The following is a 26,535-nucleotide window of genomic DNA, read 5'->3' on the forward strand; positions in this document are numbered from 1 at the left end:
ATGTATATATAAATGTTTTATCTTTTATCAAATTATAACATACAATAAAGATTTCTGTACTCATTAAAGAGAAATAAGTTTTAACATTTATTCTTTATTTCTGGAAAAGAAACACTGAAGGTTCAACTTCTCTTTGCCTCTCAGAACAGATTTTTTTTCTCCACTTTATCTGTTCATAAAAAACATTCACATTCACAAGCAGGGAGGTTGACGGTATCACAACGGTCACTCTTTGATCGTCTTTGTAGCGACGATAAAAACATCCTTCTGCTCTGTTAAATCCTCCAACTTCCAAATATGAGAACTTATAATCAACTCTGAACCATCCGTGTTTATTTACATCATGTAGTGGACCAAACTGATGCCCTGGGGGACTCCAGAAATGAACGAAATAAAATATATATTTAATTTCTTGACATTCATCTATGAGAAAAAAGGCTTGATAATAAGGAAGAACATTCAGAACTCGTTACGATTCTCGGAAACATTTTCCTCCCCGAACAGAATCTGAGGTAAATCGCAACACATTTTTAGTAATAATAGTTTCTAACTACAAATAAATAAATAAATAAAATGGAATGTTGGTGGAGAAATGATGCACCATGTGATGTTTAGATAAATGACCACACGTAAACGAGCAAAATGGATGACACACCTTGCGTAGAAAAATGGCACCTTGTCCTGTTTTTCCTGCAATAGAGACACTTACAAAAAATACAAATAGTGCTTCGGAATTGTTTGTTCATGAGGGACTATGTAGAACATTGTTGCTAGCTGTTCCGATAAAACGTTAACTGGTACACACGTTTCTTGCTCAAACTACTTAAACACGAAAAACAGTTTTTGTTGAGATCCTCTGAAAAACACAAACCAAAACATTCCTTTAACTTGCCTCCCTAGCTTTTACGCCTACCGTCACGGACGTGAAAATATAAACGATAATAAATCATCAAAACATCTGGCTTTCTACACAAACATAAACTTGCGACACTACAAGTACAAACTCGGATCTTACAAAAGAAATCTGCGCCACAGCAGTGAGAAGAATTGCACTGTCGTTCAAGTTCCCGGGCCCAGAAGTTGTCACTGCATGCACGATAAACAAACTACATCGTTACGAAAACCTTAAGAGTCCCAATTGTCTTGTTCTGATTGTTGCACATCTTTGTTCAGTGTTAGCAAAACTTCTCTTGTCACTTCGCCGCTCTGATCGGAAAAATCCAAAGCACTGAAATGATGTTACGGATGTCTTCCAGTAGAGGGCGCACCAAGAACATTGACAATTATAATGAGCATATCATTTAAGCACCTTGTTTCTTAGATTTGATTTAGCCTGGACCCAAAGGTTGGGACCTGACATGCCCCCTCACTTGTGAACCAGAATACCGATCCAAGAAGACTTGTGGTGTTGGCCTGAGGGATGCTGCCATCTTTCAGCTCTTAAAACTTAGCACTAGGAGGTGAACAAATGCTTCTATCCTAGCCACATAGCTCCCATCAAAGTTGTAAGGATGGCCACAACTTTTTTGCTGTAACGTTATTGTTTACGTTACGTAATTGTACACAAATAAATATTCTAAATATTTTCTGATATCTGCGAAGTGACAAGAGTCGTGACTAAATTGTGATTACTCTGATCGTAATAAACAAACTTAAAATGCTTGAGGTGCTGCAGGAGAATTGTGTCTCGCGTTTCTTTTAGTTTTTTTCAATATAGAGACAACAGATTACAGACTGACACGGGGAGGAGTGTCCAGGAGAGGATGGACGGAGGAAACCTTCATAGAGAGTTCCAAATTTGCGTCTTTTCTGGAGTTCATGATGAGTCAGCGTAAATATGAGACAACAGAGAAAACTCACTTATTGATCTCAGATGTGTTCGTCTTAAGCACAAACAAAAAAAGGGGATTATTTCGTTGTATTAACAAGTTTGGAGCTGACTCTTCGTGAACTTCCCGGACGTCTCCTTTCACAGTCCGTGTCGCTCAAGTAGGAAAGTGCAAAAGGCTTTTTTAGGGAAGGGGGGGCGGGGTCATGATCACTTAGGTGCTCCAGGTCTCACAGCTGACGGTTTCCATACATCAGTGGGATGATGAAGACGGTGATGTCGTCTCCAGAGCCCAGGCGCTCGTTGGTGATCCTCCAGCCTCGGTCCCGCAGCACGCCGCGCGCTCTCATCACCAGGTCCTGCGCCGCCATGGTGTACCTGAGGAGGACGGTGTCAGTGTCGCTGATCTGACGAGAAGTGAAGCAGAAACCTCACCTGTGCAGGTCGTCAGGGTCGCAGTTGGCTAGAAAGGCTGTGACTGATTCAGCTACTTCCTGGTTGGACAGGACGTCCCAGAGTCCGTCCGTCCCCATGACCAGGACGTCGTCGGCTCCGTGTTCGTACTGCATCAGGTTGTAGACTTTCACCTGTTGGATCATGTGTGAGTGTCAGAGATTCACTACCGCAGCTTACGTTGCTCTGACCTCAGGGCAGCAGGACAGGAACGGCTTGATGTAAATGTTGGAGTCGTGAACTTTCAGGTCGTGATCTCCGAGTCCACGAGTCACACCGATGGTTGCCAAGACACGAGCCTGGACACACGAGGATCAGAGTTTGAAAATGGATTGGATTCTTTTCCTCGTGTTCAAAAGATAACAATCTCCATAGCTAAGTATTCAACAAAAGATAGACAAGTTCAACAAGTAAATGTTGATTTATCATTTACAGCATGTCTAAAGTGATCCAGGAAACTAATTTAGGCCAGTTCTCTGTGAAAAAAATCCTGAAATCCTTGAAAATAGGATTAATAAAAATCCATAAAAAACTGGTCGACTGGTCGAGAAATGTGGAATAAAGAGAGGAAAGGTCAGAAACAATAATAATAAACTAGGATAGATTTTACAATCAGTAGATATAAAATAAATATATAAATAATAATAATAATAACAATAATCAAATAAAGTACAGTGAGTAAAGTTATCAGATAACAGACAAACCCAAACAATGAAATTAAAAGACAAAACAATGACTGAGATTCTTTATATTAAAAATAAATATTGTATAATGTATGGACATTCAAACGGTTGAGTAAGGAAATATAGAACAAATAAAGAATAAGAGTTCAAGAGAGAAGGACAGGAATAAGTCAATAAGAGAAATCCAAACCTTTTTTCCTTCCCCGTAGATGAGAGGAAACTTGAGGTCGTCATCGTCAACAGTCTTGTAGGCCCTGCAGGTCACAGACGTTAGGTGTGTGTTAACCACACAAATGTTAAACCGAGGGTCAGAAGAACAGACCAGCCACTCATGGTGAAATCCCGGTACAACATCTTCTTGCCGACCTCCTTCCTCTGGACTCTCCGAGGAAACTCCAGGTGAGTGAACTCGTTTCCCAGCAGGTGAGGCTGCATGAATCCCTGAATACACACACATACAAACACACAAACATTTTGTTAACGTAAGGTTAGCTAATGCTAACGTAGCTGATTTAAAGACACGGCTAACATGCTAATGTATGCTTGTGTAGCTAATTTACACACACAGCCATAACAATATGTAGCTAATGCACACACACAACAAAAATGCTACTGTAGCTAATTTAAACACAAAGCTAATATGCTAACGTAGCAAATGTACACCAACAGCTAACACACTAGTTTAGCTAATGTGTACACAGCTAACATGCTAGTTTAGCTAATGCACACACACAGCCAACATTCTTGTTTAGCAAATGTACAAAAAGATAACATGCTAGTTTAGCTAATATACACACAGCTGATATTATAGTTTAGCAAATGTACACACACAGCTAACATGCTAGGTTAGCTAATGTACACACACAGCTAACATGCTAGGTTACCTAATGTACACACACAGCTAACATGCTAGGTTAGCTAATGTTCACACACAGCTAACGTGCTAGGTTAGCTAATGTACACACACAGCTAACACAGCTATAATGCAACAAAAAATAATTCTTTGAATTTTGTTGACATAGCTTAGGTTCTAGCATAAATTAGTTAACATAGATACAGTACTCAAATATGAGGCATGTTTCAAGAGCAAAATGCTAATACTATTAAACGCTAACACAACTGAAGTGCAGTCATGGTAACACTGACATGGATGTGGCTAACATATTGTTAGTAGTTCACTACTAGTGCTAACATAGTCATGCTGACTATCTCATTACCAGCAACAATCATTTGACATTCAGGGATGATATTAAAAGAACAAGAGACACTTTTTCAACTGATCACATGACAGTTCTCACCAGGAACTGGAGTCTCTGTCGCTCCGACTCTGGAGTGAACTCCGTGGACATGGGAACGATCTCGTTGTTCCTGATGATGATGGCCCTGCAGGAACAGCAGATGGTTGTTCTGATTAGTCCCCGTATAATAGGACTAGTTGCCACTAAAACTGACCTGCTGTCTCCAGCATTCCCGACGTAGAGCTTTCCAAGTAGGTACACGACAGCGAGAGCCGTGCAGCCGCCGCTGATGTTGAAGCTGTGCTTCTCTCGCTCGATCTGAGCGTCCTGAAATGAGAGGAGAACCAAGAGTCAGGTCAGGTGGAGAAGATAGCAAGAGATTTATGTGGATTGCAGATGTGCGGGTATTTAGAATTTAGAAGGGAAACTCAGACATTCAAATAATGAAACCACTTATATCTAATATATGTATTGAAGGTCGATCTGCTGCCCTCACAAGGTCAAACTGTGTATTGATGACTAATAGGAAAGTGGTTGTGTCCCAGATGTTTCCTCACCATCTCCTTGAAGGCGTTCTCCATGGCTCCCACCACCAGACTCTCGTGCTGGATCTTCTTCTCCACAAAGAAGCGAGGAGCAGGCGGCACGTTGCTGGGGGAGCCCGGGGTGCCCCCTCTCAGCGAAGCCGCTCTGGTCAGTGAGCGATGGGGTCCAGTGGTGTTTCCCTGGAGGTAGGGGTTGTTGTTCTCCGGCTCCTCCCCCATGATTGTGGGGGGCGGGGCCGTGGTGTGGCAAAGGATCTCCATCACCGACTGGAGCTGACAGGCGATGTGGTGCTGCAGCATGCGTGACGCGAAGACGGCGACGCCGGAACCGGCGTGACCGTCGAACAAGGCCCAGTAGTGGAACATCAGGCCCTCGCTCTCCTGCGGAACACAGAGCAGGTTGAGCCAGGTCTGGTTGATCTGATGTGAGTGTTTCCTCTGTACCTCCCCCAATCTGCCAGTCTCCACCTGCAGCCCCAAACTCTCTCCATTGGGCAATGATTGGCGTCTCTTGGCGGTCGGGGTCTTGCTGGGCGTCGATGGAGGACAGTAGCTCATCGGTCGCCTCGGCCTCGTCACCACCAGCTCGCAGCACGCCTGGTCCTCGTTCAGGGCACTTTTGCCCGCGTTGATCACCCTGCAGGAGGAGGGTCACCACAGAGATTGGCTTAGTTCACAATGAATCATTCTTGAATTGAATAATCTCTGAGGTATTTCACTCCCTACGGGAAAAACATGACTCATTAGCAAGACAGGAAGACAGAGGGAGTGGAACCCACAACACTCTTCTCGCTTAAGTGACTAATAGTCTGTGACTGATCAGAATATTAGTTTTTTTCTGTTGAGTTTTATTTGTTATGTATAATTATATAATTATATCATGTTTGGTGAGGGTTTCAAGAGTCATTATTCTTGTTTAGTAACTGATTGTGGGAGGATTTGTCGCCATCTAGCGTTAATTATATTATCGCTAAACCATTCATCGTCAGGTCCAGACCATCATCTCCCCGTGACCTCTTCAAACTATTCTAGGAGAATGCTGAGGGGTTCCAAGTTTAAGCAGTATACACCTGTTGAGGACTCCTCCCAGGTGGACCCAGGAAAACCTCCCTACAGTGGAGTGCATGAGTCTTCCTAAAAGATGCCTGAGCCAACACTCCTGACAGAGCTCCTTAAAATTTCCTTAAAAAAGAGAGGGTTCAGACAGAGAAAATAAATTGGGGTGCTTGTACCTACAATCTTGAGGGTTAAACATTTTCTTTTGTCTTGATCTGATATTGCTTTCGAGTTAGGTTTACGTCAATTAATATTTACATTTTCCTTGTCAAAAATCTCTTCCATATGAATATTGACTACAGTTATATGTCACACTAGAATTATGAAACAAAGGAATAAACAAATATTGACTTTTTCCCCCCACAGGTCATGTTCTAGAGCAGGGGTCGGCAACCTTTACAACTCAAATGAGCCATTTAGACCCGTTTCCTACAGAAAAGTTAAATATAATTTCATATAATGTTCACTTTCTTTGTTTTACTTTGTGTTTTATTTACACAAACTATAAATTAAACGTAATTTAGTGATATTTCACCCAAAATTCAAACTTTACTAATTTTCTACTCATGTCGACTAATGTTGCGATTATTTTCAGAATAATCTGTTCTTTTTTAGTTATAGACAGAAGTGTTTGTTCATTTAAATGTAGAGACTTTTTTTTACTCATTTGTCTTCATCTTCATCCAAAAAGACACTCAAAAATATTCTTCAAATATGAGGAATTGTTTCCAAAAAAAAAAAAAAAGTCTATATTTTTTAATTTGAAATTACAAAAAAAAACTATAGACTTCTGCGCTGATCGTGAAGATCTAATGTTGTTGTATTGGCGAAGATACGTCTTTCAGTAACTTAAGCGTAAACTGAGAGAAGAGAGCTTTTTCTTGCATCATTGGAAACAACATTTAAATCAAATTCCCCACATTTATACAAATACTTATTTTAAAAAAACTCTAGGGCGTATCAGAGGGTTAGGGGTTAGGGTTAGTCCAATGTGGTGCTGATGGTGAGTGTGTGTGTATGCATCCAGAAGGAGAGTAATACTTCTGTCTTAAAAGATCAATAGCTTTCTCTTGCTGATGACACCACAGGATACAATGATGGATGGATATTTTGGAGTTTTCCTGTAATATTGGCTGCTCTGGGTGACACACATTTGGGCACATGACTGACCCATATCACGATGGTAGGAGAAAAAAAAGCAAATAGAAACAATCGATCATAGATGACAAGTTGAAGAGCCGACAACACTCTTCTCTGCCTTCTATTTTATCTGTCTTCCAGGACCTTCTGGTTTAAACCGAATCGGGGTGTCTGAATGTGTGAGGGAGAAGTGATGCTGTCAAGTGTGAGACGTCTCCGGAGGGTGATGTCGATGTGTGCGACTAGAAGTGGACTATTTATGGAAAGACACTGGAAGGGATGGGCGGCGTCTTTCTGCTCCACAGCATCATGGCTGTTAACAACTAACTCTGGAACACTCTTGCTAACTGCCTGCAGTCATCACGAGTCGCTCGGGTTTCAGCAGCAGACTACAGCTCGTGTTTTGACTGAACTGTGCTTCAATAAGAGCTTTAAAAATCGATTCCTTCCTGCTGACTTGTCCAAGATAAAACCGCTGCATCCTTTCTATCCAACACTTCCGGTTATTATAACCATTAAATACTCAGGAAGTCCAGGATCAATAGCTGAAGTTGTTAGAGAATCAGCATTTCACTTGTCTTTTTCACATCAGACCTCAGCAAACTGTTCACAAAATAACAATAACTGCTTAAATATTTACTATGAAATTATATTATATTGTCCAAGAAGTTGATTCTGTTGAATTGCAACAATAAATTAAAAACTCCCAGCTGTGATGTCATGATTAAGTTATTTAATTCAAAAGTAATTCAAAAACCTTGTGTAGAAAATTATCTAACACTTAAATAAATGTGTCAAACTCAAGGATTAATATTAACTAATAGTATTAAGTAAATCGTGACACATGCCTATTTCATATCAAGCAGAGGAAATCTCAAGAATTAGTAGGTAAACTTACAAAGAATAGTATGACCGAAATCATTCACAAAGTGAGATATGAAGTGCACAGATGCTTGGTTAACATTTGGGCCGGCTCTCGCATCGCACAGACAGTCATTCATACAAATGTATGGACTTTTCCTTAATGGTTTCTTTTTAACTACTCTCATTTTCAGCCCATGCTCAGCAAAATCTTAAATTAAAGATTAAGACAGAGTTATGAGATAAGATGAGAATAATATAGCAGATAATGTATGTTTTTTTTGCTCGCACAGGGATTGATGTAGTGGCCTCAACATAAGAGTAACATTTTCAGACGAGTTCACCCAGCAGCTGTTTGCCATATAAAATGGTGTGTTAGGCAGTAAGAGGAAGATTCCGTCAGTGAAGCGAGCCGTGAGGAACATTTGTGACCCCTGGCTTCTTTCTTGAGGGTCCGAGTCATCTTCCCTGCTTTCACTTTTCTGTTTAATCACACAGAGAGTTCATTTTGAAAGAACCAACGGATCAGTACTAAAAGAAAACGTCAGGACACAGAAGATAAAAACCAGTGGCTTGAGCTGTAATAACTTCATTGGAAGCTTTAATTACAGATGATGGGTGATAGGAACCAGGCTCATTAGCTACGCTGGTCCCAGAGAGACGCTCTGGGCTGCTGCGAGTGCTGTAAGTGCATGAAGATGGCGATAGATGGAATTAGTCAAGGAATCTTTGTTGCACAGTTCTGGTTCATCCAGTTACAATATATCCAATGACATCCATGTGTATACTGGAGGTGAGGTCGGGGTGTGGTTTTAATAAACCTGAACCTATTTCTTGACCCTGAGAACATTTCAGAGCTATGTCTCATAGCAAGGTATTAAGAGTATGATACTCCACAGTTAAACCCTTTAAATACTGCGGCAAAATGGCCGAGATAAGTATAAGAAGATGACTCTGAAATGGACCCGGGATGGGAATTAACCAAAATTATCTTTAGGACCACACAGTTTGACAGTTTATTCAAACCAGTCGCTCTCCCTCCAGGCTGAAGAAGAAGTTGTGCGCTGGATATCTGGGACTAAAAAAAAAAGATATCGGAAATAAGATATATTTCCTAAAATATGAAAAAAAAGAAGTTTTTAGGTTGTGAAATGCAAACAAACCACTGGTAGTCGAATATTTCAGTCATCACGGAACAGAAGAACATTTCTATCTCAGATTAAAACTTGTTGCAGCACTTTACCATATCTGACCCAACAGTGATCGATCCCTGACTTCCTGTAAATGTTCTCAGGGATTAATACTAGAACTCATACTGTGGTCAACATTATCTTCCTCACAATTTTCCAAAGTCCTGATCAATCACAGCCAATAATCTGACTCTTTAATCTCCAGAAGAGCAAGATCCCTGCGAACCAGCTACTAGATGAATAAATGTTTCCTAAGAATGATATTTGCCTGATTGTTACACATTTATACTGCACAAACATAAAGCGTGCCTCACACATGGATGAACTAATGCTGATAATAACATCCCTTTATCAGAGGAGCTCCCACTGCACAGGTTTTGGCCCTAATCTAATCCCTGGTTTAGTGACTCCTGCAGGGTTAGTGAGTAAATCTCAGCCAGATTTATACGAGCCACACTCCGTGGAAACTCTGCTGGCGTGTCTCTGCTCGTGGAATGGATGTCACGCGTGAGGGGTCGAGCTGTGAGGTCACGACAGGTGCGTCTGACGTCATCATGTCTCTATTGTTGTGCTGCGGGCCTCAGTGATGCTGCAGCTCCATAGGTACTCACTCCGCGTATCCGGTGGCCCAGGGTAGTCTGCGGGTCTCCTTCAGGATGAGGATCGGCCGGGCGATGTGATCCGCAGAACACTCGATCTCGTCCGATGACAGTCCCAGGAACTCGGGTCTCATATACGGGAATTTTAGCGGAAGGTCACAGCCGGGGTTCCCGCCCGCACCCGAGCCGCTGCCCGGCATGATTCCGCCCATGAGCCCGGCGACGGCGGACTTGACCCGGGTCAGCATGTTGTTTCCGCGGCGCGGGGGCGCGTCTGTCGGCCGGTGCGCGGAGCCGCGGCTCCCTTTGCCCGGGGTCCCCCCCAGCTCGCTGCTCGACGACAGGCTGGAGAAGGAGGCGCAGTGCGGGAGGATCTAGAGCTCCATCCGCGCGGGGGCCGGAGGACAGCGGCGGCCGCAGGGGGGACAGCAGGCCGCGGGGAGGAGAGGCAGCGAGTCTTCAGCTGGAGCCTCGCGCGCCGCCATGGAGGGATGATGACAGCATCTTCTCTGACACGGAAGTACGCGAGCGATTAACGGTCACGTGAGCGCGCACATACGCACATCGGAAACGAAACAGTCCTGCTGCGCATGCGCCCAAATGCGGTTTCAATGAATGAAATGATAATCTCGATCTCTTAAGTTTTTTTAAATATTAATTCTTTATGTGGCAAGGGTCACTAGGGTGGAGCTAATAAGCCTTAGTTTGTTGGACGCACCAAGGAAATAATTGATATAAGGGTACTTATGTTCACTCACAAGGTATAGAGACGCAGTTCAGTTTATACAAAAATACTTTTATTAATCATAATATTATTAAGAACACATGAACAATAAAAGACACCAAGTCGAGAACCAAGAACGGGGCTGAGGCCCACAGAGGCGGATGAGTCGAACGAAGACAAAAACACAAAATAAAGATTCAAACCGTATCACCCAAGTGAAGACACAGCAAACATGAGGGACACCAATCCACCGCTGTGAGCTCAGGACCTGGAGAACAAGACAGGCGGGTGAATAACAAAAGAATATATACATATATATATATATGACTGAACAGATTACCAAAAACTGAAATTTCAAGGGTTTAACACTTTCAACTTATAATAAAAAAGGAAAACAAGTCTTACAAAATGGTTAACAAATATACGTTCAAAACAATAGGGAGGTGCTTAATCAAGTGCACTGTCTCCCCCTGGTGGTTCAAACTAGTACCGTGCTTCCTTGAATCTAGGAATTAAAGAAGCGTTTAAATTAAATCCCGATATGAAGAACCAATATGGGCAAAGCAGCTTCTTCAGTTCATCCTCCAACAACAGTAATCCTGGAACATATATCAGACGTCAGACTTGGCTGAGTGGCTGAAATATGAAGCAGACCATCACGCACCCATCAGTCAGTCTTGTCCATCATGCACCAGATCCATATCTGATACGCATGTAACGATCGGGCACGAATGAGCAGCACTTACATGTCGGTGGAGAAACTGATCACACAAGAACAGAACAATTCAACACCCAGGGGCTTCTGTAATACAATTCGCTACATTATATGTTCTGGATGGATCACAGGTGAAGCTTCCCACCTGCTTTTGAAAACCCACCTGGATGTGGTGGTTGGCTGGGAGATCTAATGAGCTCAGAACCACTTTTAACATTTAATATGTTTTAATAAATCAACAGCAGGTAGAGCCAAAGTTCAAGAGGAATGTATTGACCTCTTTGAGGACTTCAGGAAACAACTGTCCTCAGACCCGACATGTGCTGTAAGGAAACTCATGTGATCATAACTGATCATTTATCATCTATTGATCGACCAGGGCAGTAAATGGTCGCCTCCTGTCAGTAAATGTTTTTGTTGTCCGGGTGGTTTAGGTCCAACAACAAAACACATCATCGCCTCTATTTCTATGTTTAACTTCATTGTGAAGAAGCTGAACATCCTGTTTACCTCGTTTCCGACCAGTGTTCGAGTACACCTGACAGGTAAGGACAACAACACATTTGAAGGAAAGCCATTGTCTGATAGGAATGACCTCCAGCACAGGAATTCAAGACTATTACCACATATGTTCTTTTCAGCTTCACATGTGCGTTTTGTTTGTCAACTACGCTTGGAAAAAAATATCTTCCGCGGTACAAGTATAATCCATGAAAATGCAGTCCTCAAACAAATACATCTTGACCTCAAAATATACTGTATACTTTTTTTTTTTTTTTACAAAATATAAATTATACAGTTACACCGGCAATAAAGGTTTCCGATTCTGATTCAAAATATAATTTGTAAATTTTTTTTAATTCTTTTCTCTATTAACTTTTTTCCTCTTTACATAACTTCAATATTGTCTTTTGGTTTTTAAGATACTGATTTACCTATTTATTTGACTATTTGTTTAGGTTAATGTTCTAATTCTAATAAATCATTATTTTATTGAGTTTATACTTCAATTCAAATGTATTGATCTTATACTTTTCCCAAAATCAAACATTTACATTCATTTTTTTTAAAAACCTAAATTTTATTACAAATTTGAACAATTTCTCTTTTTTACATCTTAAAACATCTATTTAAAATCTAATATGAGGGTAAAGGTTTGGGTATTGTTTAAAAACACATTGTCTATGTTCAAACCTAAACTTTCTTCTTGTTGTTTCATAGCTTGGATTTTTAGCGAACTCTTCATCCCGTATATTATATTTGATTTATTCTGATGATGTTGACAGCTTAAGAAAAAACATCTGGTGCTGGTGCAGTTGAGGCGGAAACCTTTCTGTATATCAAAGGGGTCATAGCAAAAACACTAAAGAGATTTCGCAAACCTCTAAAGTCATGTCTTCAGATATTCCCCTGGGATGGGGCTTTACTGAAGATGCACAGATATGACGTTGCTTTGGTGAGGTGTCATGGACCTGTTTCAATAAAGGCTGTGCCCAAAATGAATAATAATATAATAATAATAATACATTTTATTTAAAAGAGCTTTTCAAAAAACTCAAGGTGGCTTTAAGGAAACCTACAGTAAAATAGCCCAACACAATGAAACCACAGAATACAATGAAATCAGGAGGTGGAGGATAAAAACAACTCAATTAAACTAGTTGGTAACAACAAATGGAAGATGTTATGAGGGAAAAGGACACATGTCTGGTCTGTAATCCTTTCGGTAATCTTTCGGGTGAGCAAGAAGAGAAGTTTGAGGTTTTTCCAAGCGATTTCCCAAGATAGAACTTCCAGTAAATAACATTTTGTTCTGCCCTGTATTATGTGCCCTTATTTTAGTTTGATACTTCCTGGTTTGAACTTCACATCATTTATAGAAGCCTGAAGACGGATCTTGAATCCAGCACGAGGTAATACGTGTTGTTGCAGGGATGCTGCGCACTCAAGAAATGCTGTTTAATAGCTTAATGAAGCTTTCAGGGTGTAAATTTCCAGCTTTAATTTGAATGGAGTGAACAAACATTAGTCACAGACCAGATGTTTTTCATTAAAGATTGCAAAAACTCCAAGCTGAGATGTGTTTTTCAGGAAGGTTCAGCTGGGAGGGGACTGTAGAGAAACCAGTGGTATAGATGCAGGGATTTAATTACCAATTGACGGATTGAAAAGTTAATAAGTAAGTAAGTAAGTAATATTTGTAGAGCGCTTTTCTAGACCAGGGTCACAAAGTGCTTAAACAATCAAAACAATACCCAATAAAATATATACTTAAAAGGTCAAGACAACACCAAGAGTCTCAGGGAATCAAGGAAAAGCTTGCACGAATAAAAGTGTCTTCAGATGTTTCTTGATAGTAACTGTATTCCCAGCGCATAACAAACAGATCGGAGGAGGAAGAGGAAGTTTGGTATATAGAACCATCTGATCACAGGTGTCTATTAAGTTTTCATCTCAACATAAACACTTCAAAATACTCAGTAAAAGCATCATAAATTCCCCTCCAGGTAAACCCCAAAAGAAGATGATATTACTAAAAATAAAAGATACCTTTAAGTTAAGGCAATTATTAACTCTTTGCTAAGAAGCACTTTCCGGGGAACACACACTGTGTTTTATGCAAACTTTTTCCTGGAATTATACTAGCAGGCCACGCCTCCTTTTATATCCAGCAGCTCCCTCCTTCACCTGCTTCACACACAGAGGCAACCCAGATCTCATCAGCATCCCATCTCTATAGTCAGAGCCACCCGGCGTTTATCCAGTGACTGCTCTGAGAAATGAAGATCCTGTGTCTGGTGCTGCTGAGCGTGTGGAAAGCTGCAGGAGAGCAGCTGGAGATGATCGATGCGTGCAGCACCAAGTGTACCAAGGTAAGATTTCCAGGTGCAACATGCAAGCTGATGCAATTCTGTAATTATTAGCAGACTTCCGGCTACTGGTTGTATCAAATTACTAAACCAATTGACACGGTGGAGGGTTAAAACACATGGTTCAGGACCACAGGAGAGAAATCTTTTCAGGCTGTTGCTCCCAAGCTTTGGAACGATCTTCCTCTCTCTTTGCGCTTGATGGATCTACTGACTCCTTCAATAAACACCTTAAGACGTTTATATTTGTTCAGGCTTTTCCTTGATTTTCTGGAACTCCTGTTGTGTTATCAGTGTTATCTTGACCTTTAAAGTATATACTTTATTGAATATTGTTTTGATTGTTTAAGCACTTTGTGACCCTGGTTTGGAAAAGCGCTATATAAATAAATATTACTTACTTGCTTACTTACTTAAAAACAAAATTTGTTGTCACGTGTTGTGGGAGTGTGATTGCACAACATCTGTTTAAAAAAAGGTGTTCCTGGCTCCTCGTAGTGTATACGTAATGTTGAGTTTTTTTGGGCAATTTTCTGTGTATTTGTCTAGAGAAGAATAGAAATACTGGGGTTAAAATAATTTAACAAAAACCAGAGTGACTTAGAGTTACTTTTTTATTTAGCCCAATTATTACACAAAAAATCCATTTTTTTTAACTGTTATTATCTTTCAGATGTTTAAATGTAACAGTTTTTGACTGGACGGGTGTGTTTCACGAGCGTTCCTAATGCCTTTAACTGGAGTGACAGATGTGGTGATTAACCTATCATGACATTGAAATGCTTCCACTGTAATTGCTTAGTACGAGCTAGCGCATGTGACTGGACTAAATAGACGTGAGTCACTCTGACTATCCAGGTTTACTTGCTAGCAGATAAGAAATATAGAATATAGACAGAAGAAAACGTAATTAATAATTAGAATAAAAAATAAAAAAAAGTCATAGTGACAATACATGTTTTAAAAAAGTGAGTTGTGGTGGGTCTCCTTCTTTAACAAACAGATTTTGTTAAATAAACACATGAATTTAATCCAGTAGACTATGACTTAGATTAGCGGCTGGTGTTAAATAAAAGGTTAGGGGTGGTGGTTAGTTGAGGGTTAAAGTTAAGCCCGACGGGGGACCACATGGATGAATATCCATGAGGTAATGATACAGATTGTGGATGATGAAATATGATATGTGATATGTAGCATATTCACACCATCCTAAAGAACTTTTACAGTGAAAATAAAAATCACACAAAACCCCTCAAGTCACGGCATGATTACTAATTAAAATATGATAAAAATATGAAGGTACCAAACCCAGAGCTACTTTAATGTTCAAGTTGGGATAATGAAATAAATTAGAACATTCCTCTGCCTCCTTCTAAATGAGGATTAATGAACCATCTTCAAGTTCCTATCAAGATCACACTACTCAAGATACCCTTACTTTTAATACTGAAATGAAAGAAACCATCTTCCATCATCAGCTAGAGGTACATGTATGGCAATGAAAAGCAGATATCATACATAAAAATACATTTTAAACCCCTCCCTCATTGGCTACAAGACAATATCAATCCTTGATAAAAACTTAATATATAGCTAAGTATGGAGGGTAAAAGTAACCAAGTAACCATTGGTGTATATGCTGACACTGACATAACTAATCACATTTTAGCTAATGAACATTCTTTGTGCGTCTTCCAGGGCCTCCATTGCAGGAACAGACCGAATCACTGTGAGTCGTGGTAAACTTCCACTAAACATAAAAAAAATGTTTGTGTCCGTCTTCCTTCTGGCATCTTTTCATTACATCATCTGCTCTGTTTTCTTTTTCTTTAGATCTAGTTCCAACCTCATGTGAAAATCCAGCCGACAATCTCAGTGTGACATCTGTGTTCAGGAACATCAGTCTCTCTGCAGTCATGAGTTGTCGACAGAGGCAGGACTGTTCATTACATCTACGAATTCAAACTATTTTAAATCTGTCAGGTACGTCATCCAGTCTTGCCTAACATTTACACAACATACGGGTGAACAGTTAAATATACGTGAGGACAGATGAGGTTAGCGCTGTCTTTATTGAACATGTTCATCAGAATTAAGAGAAGAGCGTGTCTTTTATATCTACTGTATGAATCTCTTGTATCTGTGAACTGTAGACCAAAACATTTTCTAAACAGTCGCAGTGGTATTATGAAATTGTGCTTCAGTACTAGCACATTGATTTACAGTAAACCATTTAACAATATATTTTGGAAGTTGACCTTTGTGTAAGTGACTTTCCAGGAAGTGATAAAGTGGTTTTGTACCGCAGGACCAATAAAAGTTATCATTGATGTCTCGCAATGGTGTCAGAATCCAAAAGAGGTAGTGCATACTTCCACGTTCAGAAAACAGATAGTTAGATAGATAGATAGTTCCTTCTCTCTTGGAAATGTCAAATCAATAATGTGCAGTGACGCAATGTTCCTTAGGTTAAATTTTATGTTTGTTTTTGGTTAATTGCAGATTCCATCTATGGGTTATACATTTGCACAGCGTCAACCGGATCATTTCGGCGCTGCCAGAAAATCACTTTCTCAAAAGGTTCCAGAAAGAGAATGTCTGGACTGGAGGTACTGTCAATTTTCTGCATGTAGTTCTTTCCTATCACAGCCTTTCTGTGTAATAATAAACAAGACAAAATAGTTGGGTAAGAACATTGGGTAATGATTGAGGAAACATGAAATCAAAAACCCATTCAGCAAAGAAAACAAGCAAGGGGCCACTCCACTACTTTTGACGTCCATCTATAGTTTGTCAGTCAATGTACATATATCTATATACAATTTCTCACAAAATAAAGGGGAAGTTTCTACAATTTTGACAAAGTGAATTCTGAATGTGTATCTGTTAAATATTATTTGGGGCTCTTAACTGCCTTGAGTCATTTTTAGTGACATATGTGGTAACAAATTAAGTACTTTTATGTCCAAAATTGCAATAGCATCAGCTGGTCTTATGCTGAGTATGTAGACTTGGACCGAGATACAATAATTATGGGGCAGAAACTGCTCTTCATAAAGAATTGTCTTAAATAAACCACACGACTCATTCTGGTTTCTCGTCTTTTCAAGGTTCAAATCAAGACCGACTGCACTGACCTTCATCCAAACCAGCAGGTCAAAGTTACAGTTGAAACTTGGCCACTTTTATGTGACGTCATATGGACAGAAACGTACAAAGCTCCAGGTGTGTGTCTACCTACGTTACATGCAAAACAAGCTTGTGTGAAGTAGGAAACTGATGAACAACAGATTTTCCTGCAATAAGTGTTGTTTCTGTTTGGCAAAGGTTGCTCCAACCAAGACATAAGAAAAAATATCCCAGAATGCATCAGTAAGTACAGTTATATATCTATCTATATCTATAGATACATTTTTAATAAGATCATGTTTATAAATATTAATAAAGACATTATTTTCGCAACTTAATTATTTATGGCATTAAATGATGTTTATGCCTATGAGTGGCACTGGCTTCACAAAACACATTTATTGTGGTTTCCAAATGAACTCACAACATTGTTAATGGTAATTATCATTGTCCAGAGCTTTTCTTAATATCCAATGAAACGCACAATCCTGCAATTCCATAAAACATTAGGAATATAACATACATTGCTCATGTCAAATGGTTAAGGAATAAAGATAATCACATTGAACGGTAACATTTAAGTTGCTTTGATTACATAGTTAAGAACTGACTTATTTAAAAACAAATAAATAATACAAAAATGTCAGAAATTCAAAGCAAAACCAAACAATCAACAAATCACTGAACATGAATCAGAGTCGCGTTCCAAAGCTTGCCCATTTGAGGAATTCTGACAACTTTTATTTGTGTTTCTTCCAGCTGGTCAACTGTCTTACCAAGTTGACCCACGGAAGAAGGAGCTGAGCGTTCTGGTGACAGAGATGTTGGATAACAAGAACTATAACCTCCGTCTGTGTAAAAAGAACGTCATCTGTTTCGATGTGGGAACAAAAGTTGTGGTAAGCTGACTGGGCATTAGAGGTCATCAGTTCAGTTGTCTGAGCTGATTAAGATAACTTAAGTACCCTCCACAAGATAGTAATCCACAACTGCCTTTATCATTTGTGTTTTGTTTGGTAAAATCTCAGAGACTAAACCAGAACTAGATCGGCATAGATAGCAAATTATATTCTTTCAATATTGATAATTAGTCAAGTTGGTTTATGTTAGTTGATGTTAAGCAATTAGTAACATTTTTAATGTTGAACTACTGTTACTATTTCAATTAAAAAAGATGGGTGAATGAATCAACATTATTTGAACATAAGACAAAAAGATGATAGTGGACATTTGTCGTTCAGATCTGAGATCTGTGGCCAGTTGGAACAAAGGATTTAATGTTCATTCACTGTATGAATTGTTGATGAACACGAATTTAACCTTCAAATGTCAGCTAAACAAAGCTGTCAGAAGAAGTTGTTGATGATGTTTAAACAATTCTGACTAATCTTTTAGATCCTGAAGGAAAAAGCAGTGAAGCGAGCCGTACTGCCTTACTCCAGGCCACTACCCTGCCTGTGTGTAGAGGTAACAACTGACTTTAACCAATGACCTTTTAGCTCATATTATTAAGCATTGTGTATAACACCTGCAGGGTTGGTGTGATATGATAGATGCCCCAAGAATCCAGGTGTGCCCCTTCCAAGACCGTGAGTCACTACTGTGCTGTGACTGTCACTGCAGTGATCTCACCTCGGACCTCCCCTACAGGCCTGGAGGAACTATGGCGAGGAATCACCTTCGACCCACTGGAAGAGACGCTACACTGGGAACCTGCCTGTCCAGTTGCTGCTGTCATCACGCTGTGTCAGAAACAACCATGGGGCGTCTGTTTGGATCTGAACCAGCAACACTCGCAGCTGGTGGCGAAGGAGAAGGTATGAGTCACTTGAATTAATAAAATACTCATAAAGGAGAAGTCTATTTTGTGAGAATCACAATTTTCTGAAAATATACATTTATTTATTTACAAAAAACTAAATAAAATGACGTTGCAACAATCATTTTGAGAATTAAGTCACACCATGGTTAAGAGAAAAAAAAATATAGAGGCACTAAAGGTGATGCCTTAATGACATTGTTGATCGTTGTTCAGTATTGCACTTTTGCTTTGTAGTAAAACGGTGAAACGGTGGTTGGTTGTTTAGGAGGGAAGAAGAAGTTTCTTCAGCTAGTTTCCTACTCCATGAAAACAGTCTCAACTTTTGCCGCATAATTATTATCTACTTTTCATCAATTTGTTATCTAAGGTTCACGTTTATCGCACCAATAAAACCTGAAAAAAAACTGACCTGTGGCCCGCCTAAGTCTACACTGTGACATATTGCAGCAAAAAACAGTGGGTGGTTGTATTTTGTCCCGTGTATGTCCATGAATTCCATTATTAAGAAAATTAAAACATGATATTTTCTTACATTACAATTAAAAAGGAATAACAAAATGGTCATCATTGATAATCCATAGTGAACAAACTAACTGTCCTTAGAAGGTCTGGTAAATACCAATCTAATGCTAAGCTAATGTTGTTTTATTCCTGCTACTGTTTGTTTCTTTTGCCTCTTGTTGTATTTTTATTTGTTTCTATGACACTTTTGTAACCATGTAATGCTCATGTATTTAATAGAGAGAATCCCCTCAATGTGTAGCAACACAGAAAGTGACTTGACTTACTGAGTGATAAGAAGATCATAAACAAAGCATGAAATCTAAAATAATAAAACACATTAATCAAGGTTCCTTTCCTATAACCATTTATCTTTTTTTCCTTGCAGATAACATTTGCCGAAGTGGATGCTCACCCTCTACTGTGCATGAAGGTACTTTGAGGATAAATATGTGTCTGGCATTTTACTACATATGGTTGGTTAATAGTGTTGTTGCCATGGTAGGGAACAAGGTGTTTGTTAATAAACGGGTTGGTTAAGATGGTTTGACTGAAGTAGAAAAACTTAAGATATGTTGAAAACTAGGTTACAGAATAGAAGCTAGAAAATCCAAAACAAAATTTGTCGTTTCAGGAGCTAGAAGAATGCTCCAAGTGTGTGAATCGTGAACTAAAACAAATCTACTGCCGAAATATAAGCATTTTCACATTATAATATATATTCATTTATTTTTTGAATCATGACTCATGGAGTAATGCTCTCTACAGGTTATTTGAACAATAAATAAACTGAAACTGACACTGAAGCTTCAGAAACATGACCACAAAACTGTTTAGCAGCATTTTTATATGTACTGAGTGCCTTTTTGAAGATTAATCAGTAACGTGTTTATCGCTAAAAAAAACATACATTGCAGTCACACCATACTCACACAATTGGGGGACACACAATTTAAAAAAGGGTACACAGTCTTTGCTTGCCCAAAGCTCAAAACATGTTCTAAACAAAGAAATGGCTCTGAAAATCCACTGTATGCTAATAATTAACTCATGTACTGTTCCCTAGTTTAGTATGGCATCTCGCTCCTGGATCAGTTGTCCCTTTTCAAGGGGAAGATATCACGGTAACTCCTCGACTGCACTCACACAACCAACCAGTTAAATTGTTTTAACTGTATTTTGAGCTGTACCTAAAGCTGGTTTTTGTTTGTTTTCAGAATCGACTTGGGGCATCGACTTAAGCGATGACGGAGCTAAAGTGTATTCTCACATCACCGCCACGTTCTCAGTGAAAGTGCAGTCTAATGAAACTTTATTGTGTCACAACAACACACACACCATGCATTTGGTAAGTTTCACACCCTTCAGAATATGATGGATATTTCTATGTAGACGTTCAAAAATATGAGAGGTTGTTGCTGGGCTTGGTTATGTAGAGGTAGATCTCTAACACAGCAGGATGCTAGTGTCTTTCTTTCTTTTCTTTTTAAACACCAGTCTCACTTTAAACCAGGTTCAATTGTTAATGAAGGGAGAAAATAAAATAGGAGTTCCTCTTGAGTTGCACAAGAAGACTTCCCTTTAAACTTGTTTAAACTTATCTATGAGCTTCATCTTAGTAATAGCTCAGAGTTTATGACAATTATCTCGAATAAATACATCGGAACACAAGTTGTGCGATTATACAAGATCTTGTGAAATAGTTGCAGCTGAGTTAATGTATTGGAAATACAATGGGTTGGAAAATTCTTTATGGACAAAGTAGAGTGTAATACAAAACAGTTGGGGTTGAAATGATAACAAGATATCCAGGTGAGGAAATTCATGTTAAGGGATAAAACCTAGTCTTATCTCTCTATTTTCTCATCAGTTGGCAGGTGGAACAAAGATTTAACTGGTAATAGTTGGGGGGTGAAATGGAGATGTTTTTGAGAAACACTTCCCTGATAGAACAAGGTCTGATTATGACATGATGTAGATTGAGTTTTCTCAGGAGGTCCAGAGGAGCAGTAAAAACTATCAATATGAACACAGTGTCACTCTTTTTGAACTCTGAATTTTTGAAATTCTGAATTATTTGTAGTTGGATCATGGATTGAAATAGTAGAGTTTGGATATCACAGTTTGTGGTTGTACAAGACTGTAATGCTTGGGGGGTGGAATGTACAGTACATTTAACTGGTTTTGGATGAGATGAGGATCCTCACAAATCTATAAAAGGACCCATAAAAGTCCATGCAAAAATACATGTATTTTAATGTGTTGTTTATCCACTGCCTGAAACTTCTAAACAATCATTTTTACTTCAGGAGCAGCAGCAGTTCATCAACTTAAACCTGAGCGCAAATATTTTCACCAAGAACTTCTGTCTGCAGGTCAGTTGAATTGCATTCTGTGGTAATAGGAGGATACAATTCAAAACCATTTTTTTTCTGTTTGGCAGATGAAAAGGGTTGACGTGAAGTTCTCTGTTACCACAAGACAATGTTTTCAGCCTGTTGGTGAGATTACTGTTTCATCACTTTTTAGCAGAAAAAAGAGCAAGAGTGCAGTTAAAATATTTTTCACCCTTTAAAATTCGATTTAGCATTAACAAGATTTTTTAAGACAAGAAACTATGTTAGTAGTCAGACATGTCCTCATTGTAGTTTTTTTTTCTGTCAGATAAACCATTGGCACTGAAGTCAGCCAAGTCAGCCAAGACAGAACTGGCCTACACAAACTTCTCAGTCATCATAGTAGCAGCTGTTGTCTGTTTGACGACGATCATCCTTCTGGTTTTGCTGCTGAATGCAAGTGAGTGGTACAATCATTTTGAGCATTTGAATTTATTTTATTTTTTTAACAAATATTGAAAAATGTTCATAACATAACCATAATCTGGAAAAGGTTTTTTCAAAGTTCATGTATAAAATGACCAAAGTGGTTGGAGCTAATTGCTCTGTTAATTCCTCGTTTCATGTGTAACGTGTCAATTATCTCGAAGGTGAAAATAACTAGTTCTGTAACACCTGTTCTCTAACCCCAGTTCATCAGCGGAGGAAAGAGAAGGAAGAGAGCAGCTCAGCAGAGAAGCAGAAAAGTCGAGCAATGCCTCTCTTTTGTTTACCAGCTGACAGGTAAAGCTCACTTGTTGTTTGAAACTATTTCCGCACTCAGGTTTCCAACCTGCGACTGCTCTAGGCGGACGTGTTCTGTCACTGCACAGTGCAAATGAAAATTTGCTTTTTTCTACAGCTGAAAATCTGTCTAATGACATGTTTACGAATATAAATTGCAAATGTTTTTCATTTGAACTCAGCTGGCTTATTTCCAACTTTCCCGGTTTTACAAACATTCATACAAATTAAGCTGTTTCTGTAGTAGCTGCAGATAAAAAACCAGTTCAGTGAGGTGGTTTTTCTGAAGCTACGTGTTCTTTATCTCCACCTGAGTCTCTTCCTTTTGTGCTGAAAAGATTTATGTGTTTTCCAGAAGTCAAAGGATGCTGCACAACCAGAAGGTGCTGAATTGCACACTCGCAGGGAGGAAGTTATTGCTCTAAAATGGTGTGTATGTGAGTCAGCATGTTCATGATGAAGGTCAAGCAGCATGTGATAGAAGCAACAGTTGTTTTGATGCTGAGTCACATGTAATTAGAACATTTAAAATGATTGTGGTGTGTCACGTAACGTCAACGTGACAACACAGAATTGTTACTGAAATAAAAACTCAAGTCCACCCAAGATTGTACATCTGTTTTTTTATGAAATCCATCATATTTTTTAATGTACTATTCATTGTTTACTTACACAACAATTTAAAGTGTATGATTGTATAAAAAACGTGGAAAAAATAGATGAGATTGAAATTAAAAGAGATCATTTAACATGTAATATTGTGAGATTATAAAGGAATACAGTGAAAAATAATTTAATTATGTCCTGATCCTGATCGAGATTGATGCTACTTTTATTTATTTTTTTATTTCATTGTTTTAATTTAAGCCAACATGTGTTCATGCTTAACAAATAATAATGACTGTCCTACTTACTTCTTTCTCGTACCACTCTCTTGCCCCATATATATTAACACAAATTAAAGGTCAAATTACATTGGCGTTTTTCTTTATTTTTGAGAACCGCTTTGAGTGTGTCAGCGATCGTCCAACAGATGTCAGTATTCACCAAATGATCCTGATATGTGACGCATCGCATCTCATGAGAGGACACCGCTGATTCTAAAAACGAGATCAAATGAAAACTTAAATTAAACAGAAGAAAGATCCTCTGAATTACCCCACAGTGTTCTTATTGTTGGCAAATATTTTCACAGTTGAGACCAAAAAAGTTTTTTGACATATAATTGAACCTGAGGTCGGGTAGTGGGGGCATCAGTCAGATAAACAATTCTCTTTTTTCTTTCAACAATCCTTCTGCTGTAGTTCTAGTCTACAGTGTATGCTTGTCTTTACTTTGAAGTACTTTCTGACACATCTTAATGCTTTAATAAACTTTCTTCAGAGATAATTAATGAAAAAGTACTACAGTCATCTTACAGTGTAAGTTCTTAAGTAACAGTTTCTTAGCTCAGCTCTATTTGTGTGGACAAATATCTGGGTGTGATGTCATGCTTTCTAAATGTGGCTGGTGATCCTGAGGAATAAAAGCGCCAGTCTCAGATGAATCACAACAACAGGACATAGACTTCAGTGATGAAACCTGGGGGCCTTCAGGTGGCCCCGCCCCCACGCCCGCCTGTTTTTCTTCAGATTCCGTCCATCGTGAGCCGGCGCGGTGAAAGAAAGACAAACAGAGGCCAGAGACAACAGACAGGGATGAGCTAATCCTTGTTGTGGAGGATTCCAGACATTCCGTTGGGGTGTTGTTCCCGGGTGTGCTAATCGGTGAGCGCCAACGCTGCACTCATGCCTGAGATTTACACTATGCAAACAAACAGTGGAAATATGATGTCAAACAGTGGAGTGCACACACACAGAGCCCGTCACTCACTCAGGTAAGAGAGCTGCAAAACCCTAAAAACACACAGGCTAGTCAGGGAAGTGGGCCAGAGGTGAGAAGGTCAAGGTTGACAGAGAGTTGATTTCCCCCAATAACAAGTTTGCTCTGACTCTGATTGATATCATGAATCAGAATGCTTTCTAGTGCCATTTTTGGTGGACGGTTCTACCAATTAGGATTATGTTTAGGTACATATCTGTATTAAATGTGAAGCAATGACATCTTTAACATTAATATAAAATACAGCAAGGTGGGGGGAGTGATGGCTTTTATTATCATCTTCTAGTGTTGCATCAAAGAGTTTCCAGGACTCAGATATATGGGTCCCATGAGTCTGACTCACACCTCAATCGTGACTTTTTCAGTCCCTTTTGCTGTTTAATCAGCATTTCTTTGCATATCATTTAATTTTCGACACCAAAGACTCTCCCGCCACTATGCAGCTACTCAGGCCTACTGTCTCCCTCTGGTGGACATGCCACTAAATTTGTTATGACTCAGTCTGATCACAAATTGATGAAATTCAAACCTCAGATTGAATCTGTGAACACCAGAAGCTCACAACAATAGAATCATAAGTAACTCAGACCCAACCAGGTGTGTTTTGTGAGCATGTTGGTTCACGTAAAAAACATGTTTCTACACTGTAGTGATTCTGGAATCTTCTACACATAAATAAATACAAATTTAAAGTTCATCATGTCAACAATGCCGAGAAACTCTTGTGTAATTGTTTTGTGTATCTAGTCTAGTTTTAGTTTTCTAGACATTAGTGGATCACCCCCTCCATCACCCCCTATGGACCTTATGGACCTGTTGGAGCTGGATCGTCAGACAGGATTGACCAATGCAGACTCGCCGTCCTTCACCGACCACCGAGCATAAAATAGCAAATCGTCACTCAGTTAAGCTTCAGCCCATCTTGTCTGTGATTGAAAGATATTTTTTTAAGCATTTTAAGCTCATTAACTAGAACTGTCGCACTGCAGGGGTCCAAAGCTGATTCAGATTAATTCCTAGATCCACTGCAGTTTGTTTGTCCTGGGACGAACTAGTTATAACACACAATGTTACTAGTATGAACTACTTGTCTCATTTATTTTGCTGACGTATAAAAAGCACTGATCAACATTAGATAGTTAATTTATTGTATCTATCAAACTGCTAAAGACACCAAGGTCAACATTACCCAAAGGTAATAAAACCACAAAATATTTCTTCCATCCTGTTTCAGTAAGAATTGCAGAGCTGTTGAAAATATCTTAGTTTACAGTGGTGAAATATGAAGCTCAATTTGCATAAGTATAATCCTGTTATAAGCACTTGGTATCAAGTCACAGTGACTCAGGGATTTCAACCAACCTCCTGTCTTGTAACTTAAGATATCATGTCTGCATTTCCACAGCTCCATCAATCAATCATCTATCCATCCATCTGTTAATCCAATATACCGATCCTTCCTAACATCCATAAATATATTAATTCATCCACCTATCAATACATCCATCCTTAAATAAAAAATCATCCATTCATCAATAAATCTATCCATTCATCATAATACCAATCCATCCTTACATCCATCAACATCTATCAATATATCCATCTATCAATATATCAATCCACCCATTCATCAATACATCAATCCATCCATCAGTATATTCATCAAAACATCTATCCTTACACCCATCCATCCATCCAACCATCGACCCATTCTACCATCCATCAATATATCATCAATATACCCCTCTATCCACCCATCCATCAATATCAATATATATAGACATACATATATAGACAAACATACAGTACATCCATCAATATATCCATCCATCCATCTATATAGGTTAGGTTAGGTTAGGTAGAACTTTATTGATCCCTCAAGTGTCTCCTTCGGGAAATTGTTTTTCCAATTAGACACAGCAATACAGACGATTATTCATAAAAAAACAAAAAACAAAACAAGAACAAAGAGAAATAAAAAGAAAGAACAAGATGATACAATCTATGTCTAAAGATAAAAGAACATAGATCAAAGACAAATAACAAAGACAAAGGATACAAAGATTAACATAGAATAGAATGAGGAATGAATCCCAGTCCCTGAGTCTATTTGTTAGTAGTTTGTTCAGTGATCTCTCAGCAACTGTCACCAGTGAGTCCAGCTTCATGCCAACCACAGAG

General features: G+C 39.0%; 2 protein-coding genes across 4 annotated transcripts; one reads left to right on the top strand and one right to left on the bottom strand.

Moving 5' to 3' along the window:
• Positions 1-74: 74 nt before the first annotated feature.
• LOC148084682 (protein phosphatase 1H-like) lies at positions 75-10,109 on the bottom strand. Of its 2 annotated transcripts, XM_087787822.1 has the most exons (10): positions 9,606-10,106; positions 5,192-5,384; positions 4,760-5,128; positions 4,417-4,529; positions 4,263-4,347; positions 3,287-3,405; positions 3,155-3,218; positions 2,473-2,580; positions 2,264-2,415; positions 75-2,206 (listed from the first exon to the last, which is right to left on the bottom strand). In XM_087787822.1, the coding sequence occupies exons 1-10, from the start codon at positions 9,839-9,841 to the stop codon at positions 2,059-2,061; spliced, it is 1,587 nt and encodes a 528-aa protein (XP_087643948.1). In that variant the 5' UTR covers positions 9,842-10,106; the 3' UTR covers positions 75-2,058. The 2 variants fall into 2 exon arrangements, with proteins under 2 accessions (XP_087643948.1, XP_087643947.1); XM_087787821.1 differs by having other exon boundaries at positions 4,760-5,384; positions 9,606-10,109.
• A 3,640-nt stretch (positions 10,110-13,749) lies between these two features.
• Positions 13,750-23,068, top strand: il17rel (interleukin 17 receptor E-like). 2 transcript variants are annotated; one of them, XM_087786006.1, is made up of 18 exons: positions 13,750-13,905; positions 15,601-15,631; positions 15,736-15,885; positions 16,405-16,511; positions 17,013-17,127; positions 17,230-17,274; positions 17,791-17,930; positions 18,427-18,498; positions 18,566-18,620; positions 18,682-18,848; positions 19,743-19,787; positions 20,421-20,478; positions 20,572-20,702; positions 21,664-21,729; positions 21,798-21,855; positions 22,019-22,150; positions 22,383-22,473; positions 22,829-23,068. In XM_087786006.1, exons 1-18 carry the CDS (start codon positions 13,813-13,815, stop codon positions 22,896-22,898), a joined length of 1,626 nt encoding a protein of 541 aa, XP_087642132.1. In that variant the 5' UTR covers positions 13,750-13,812; the 3' UTR covers positions 22,899-23,068. The 2 variants fall into 2 exon arrangements, with proteins under 2 accessions (XP_087642132.1, XP_087642133.1); XM_087786007.1 differs by having other exon boundaries at positions 22,832-23,068.
• The last annotated feature ends 3,467 nt before the right edge of the window (positions 23,069-26,535 follow it).

The sequence above is a fragment of the Callionymus lyra genome, chromosome 3 (assembly GCF_982586985.1).
Source record: "Callionymus lyra chromosome 3, fCalLyr1.hap1.1, whole genome shotgun sequence".
Taxonomy (NCBI): domain Eukaryota; kingdom Metazoa; phylum Chordata; class Actinopteri; order Syngnathiformes; family Callionymidae; genus Callionymus; species Callionymus lyra.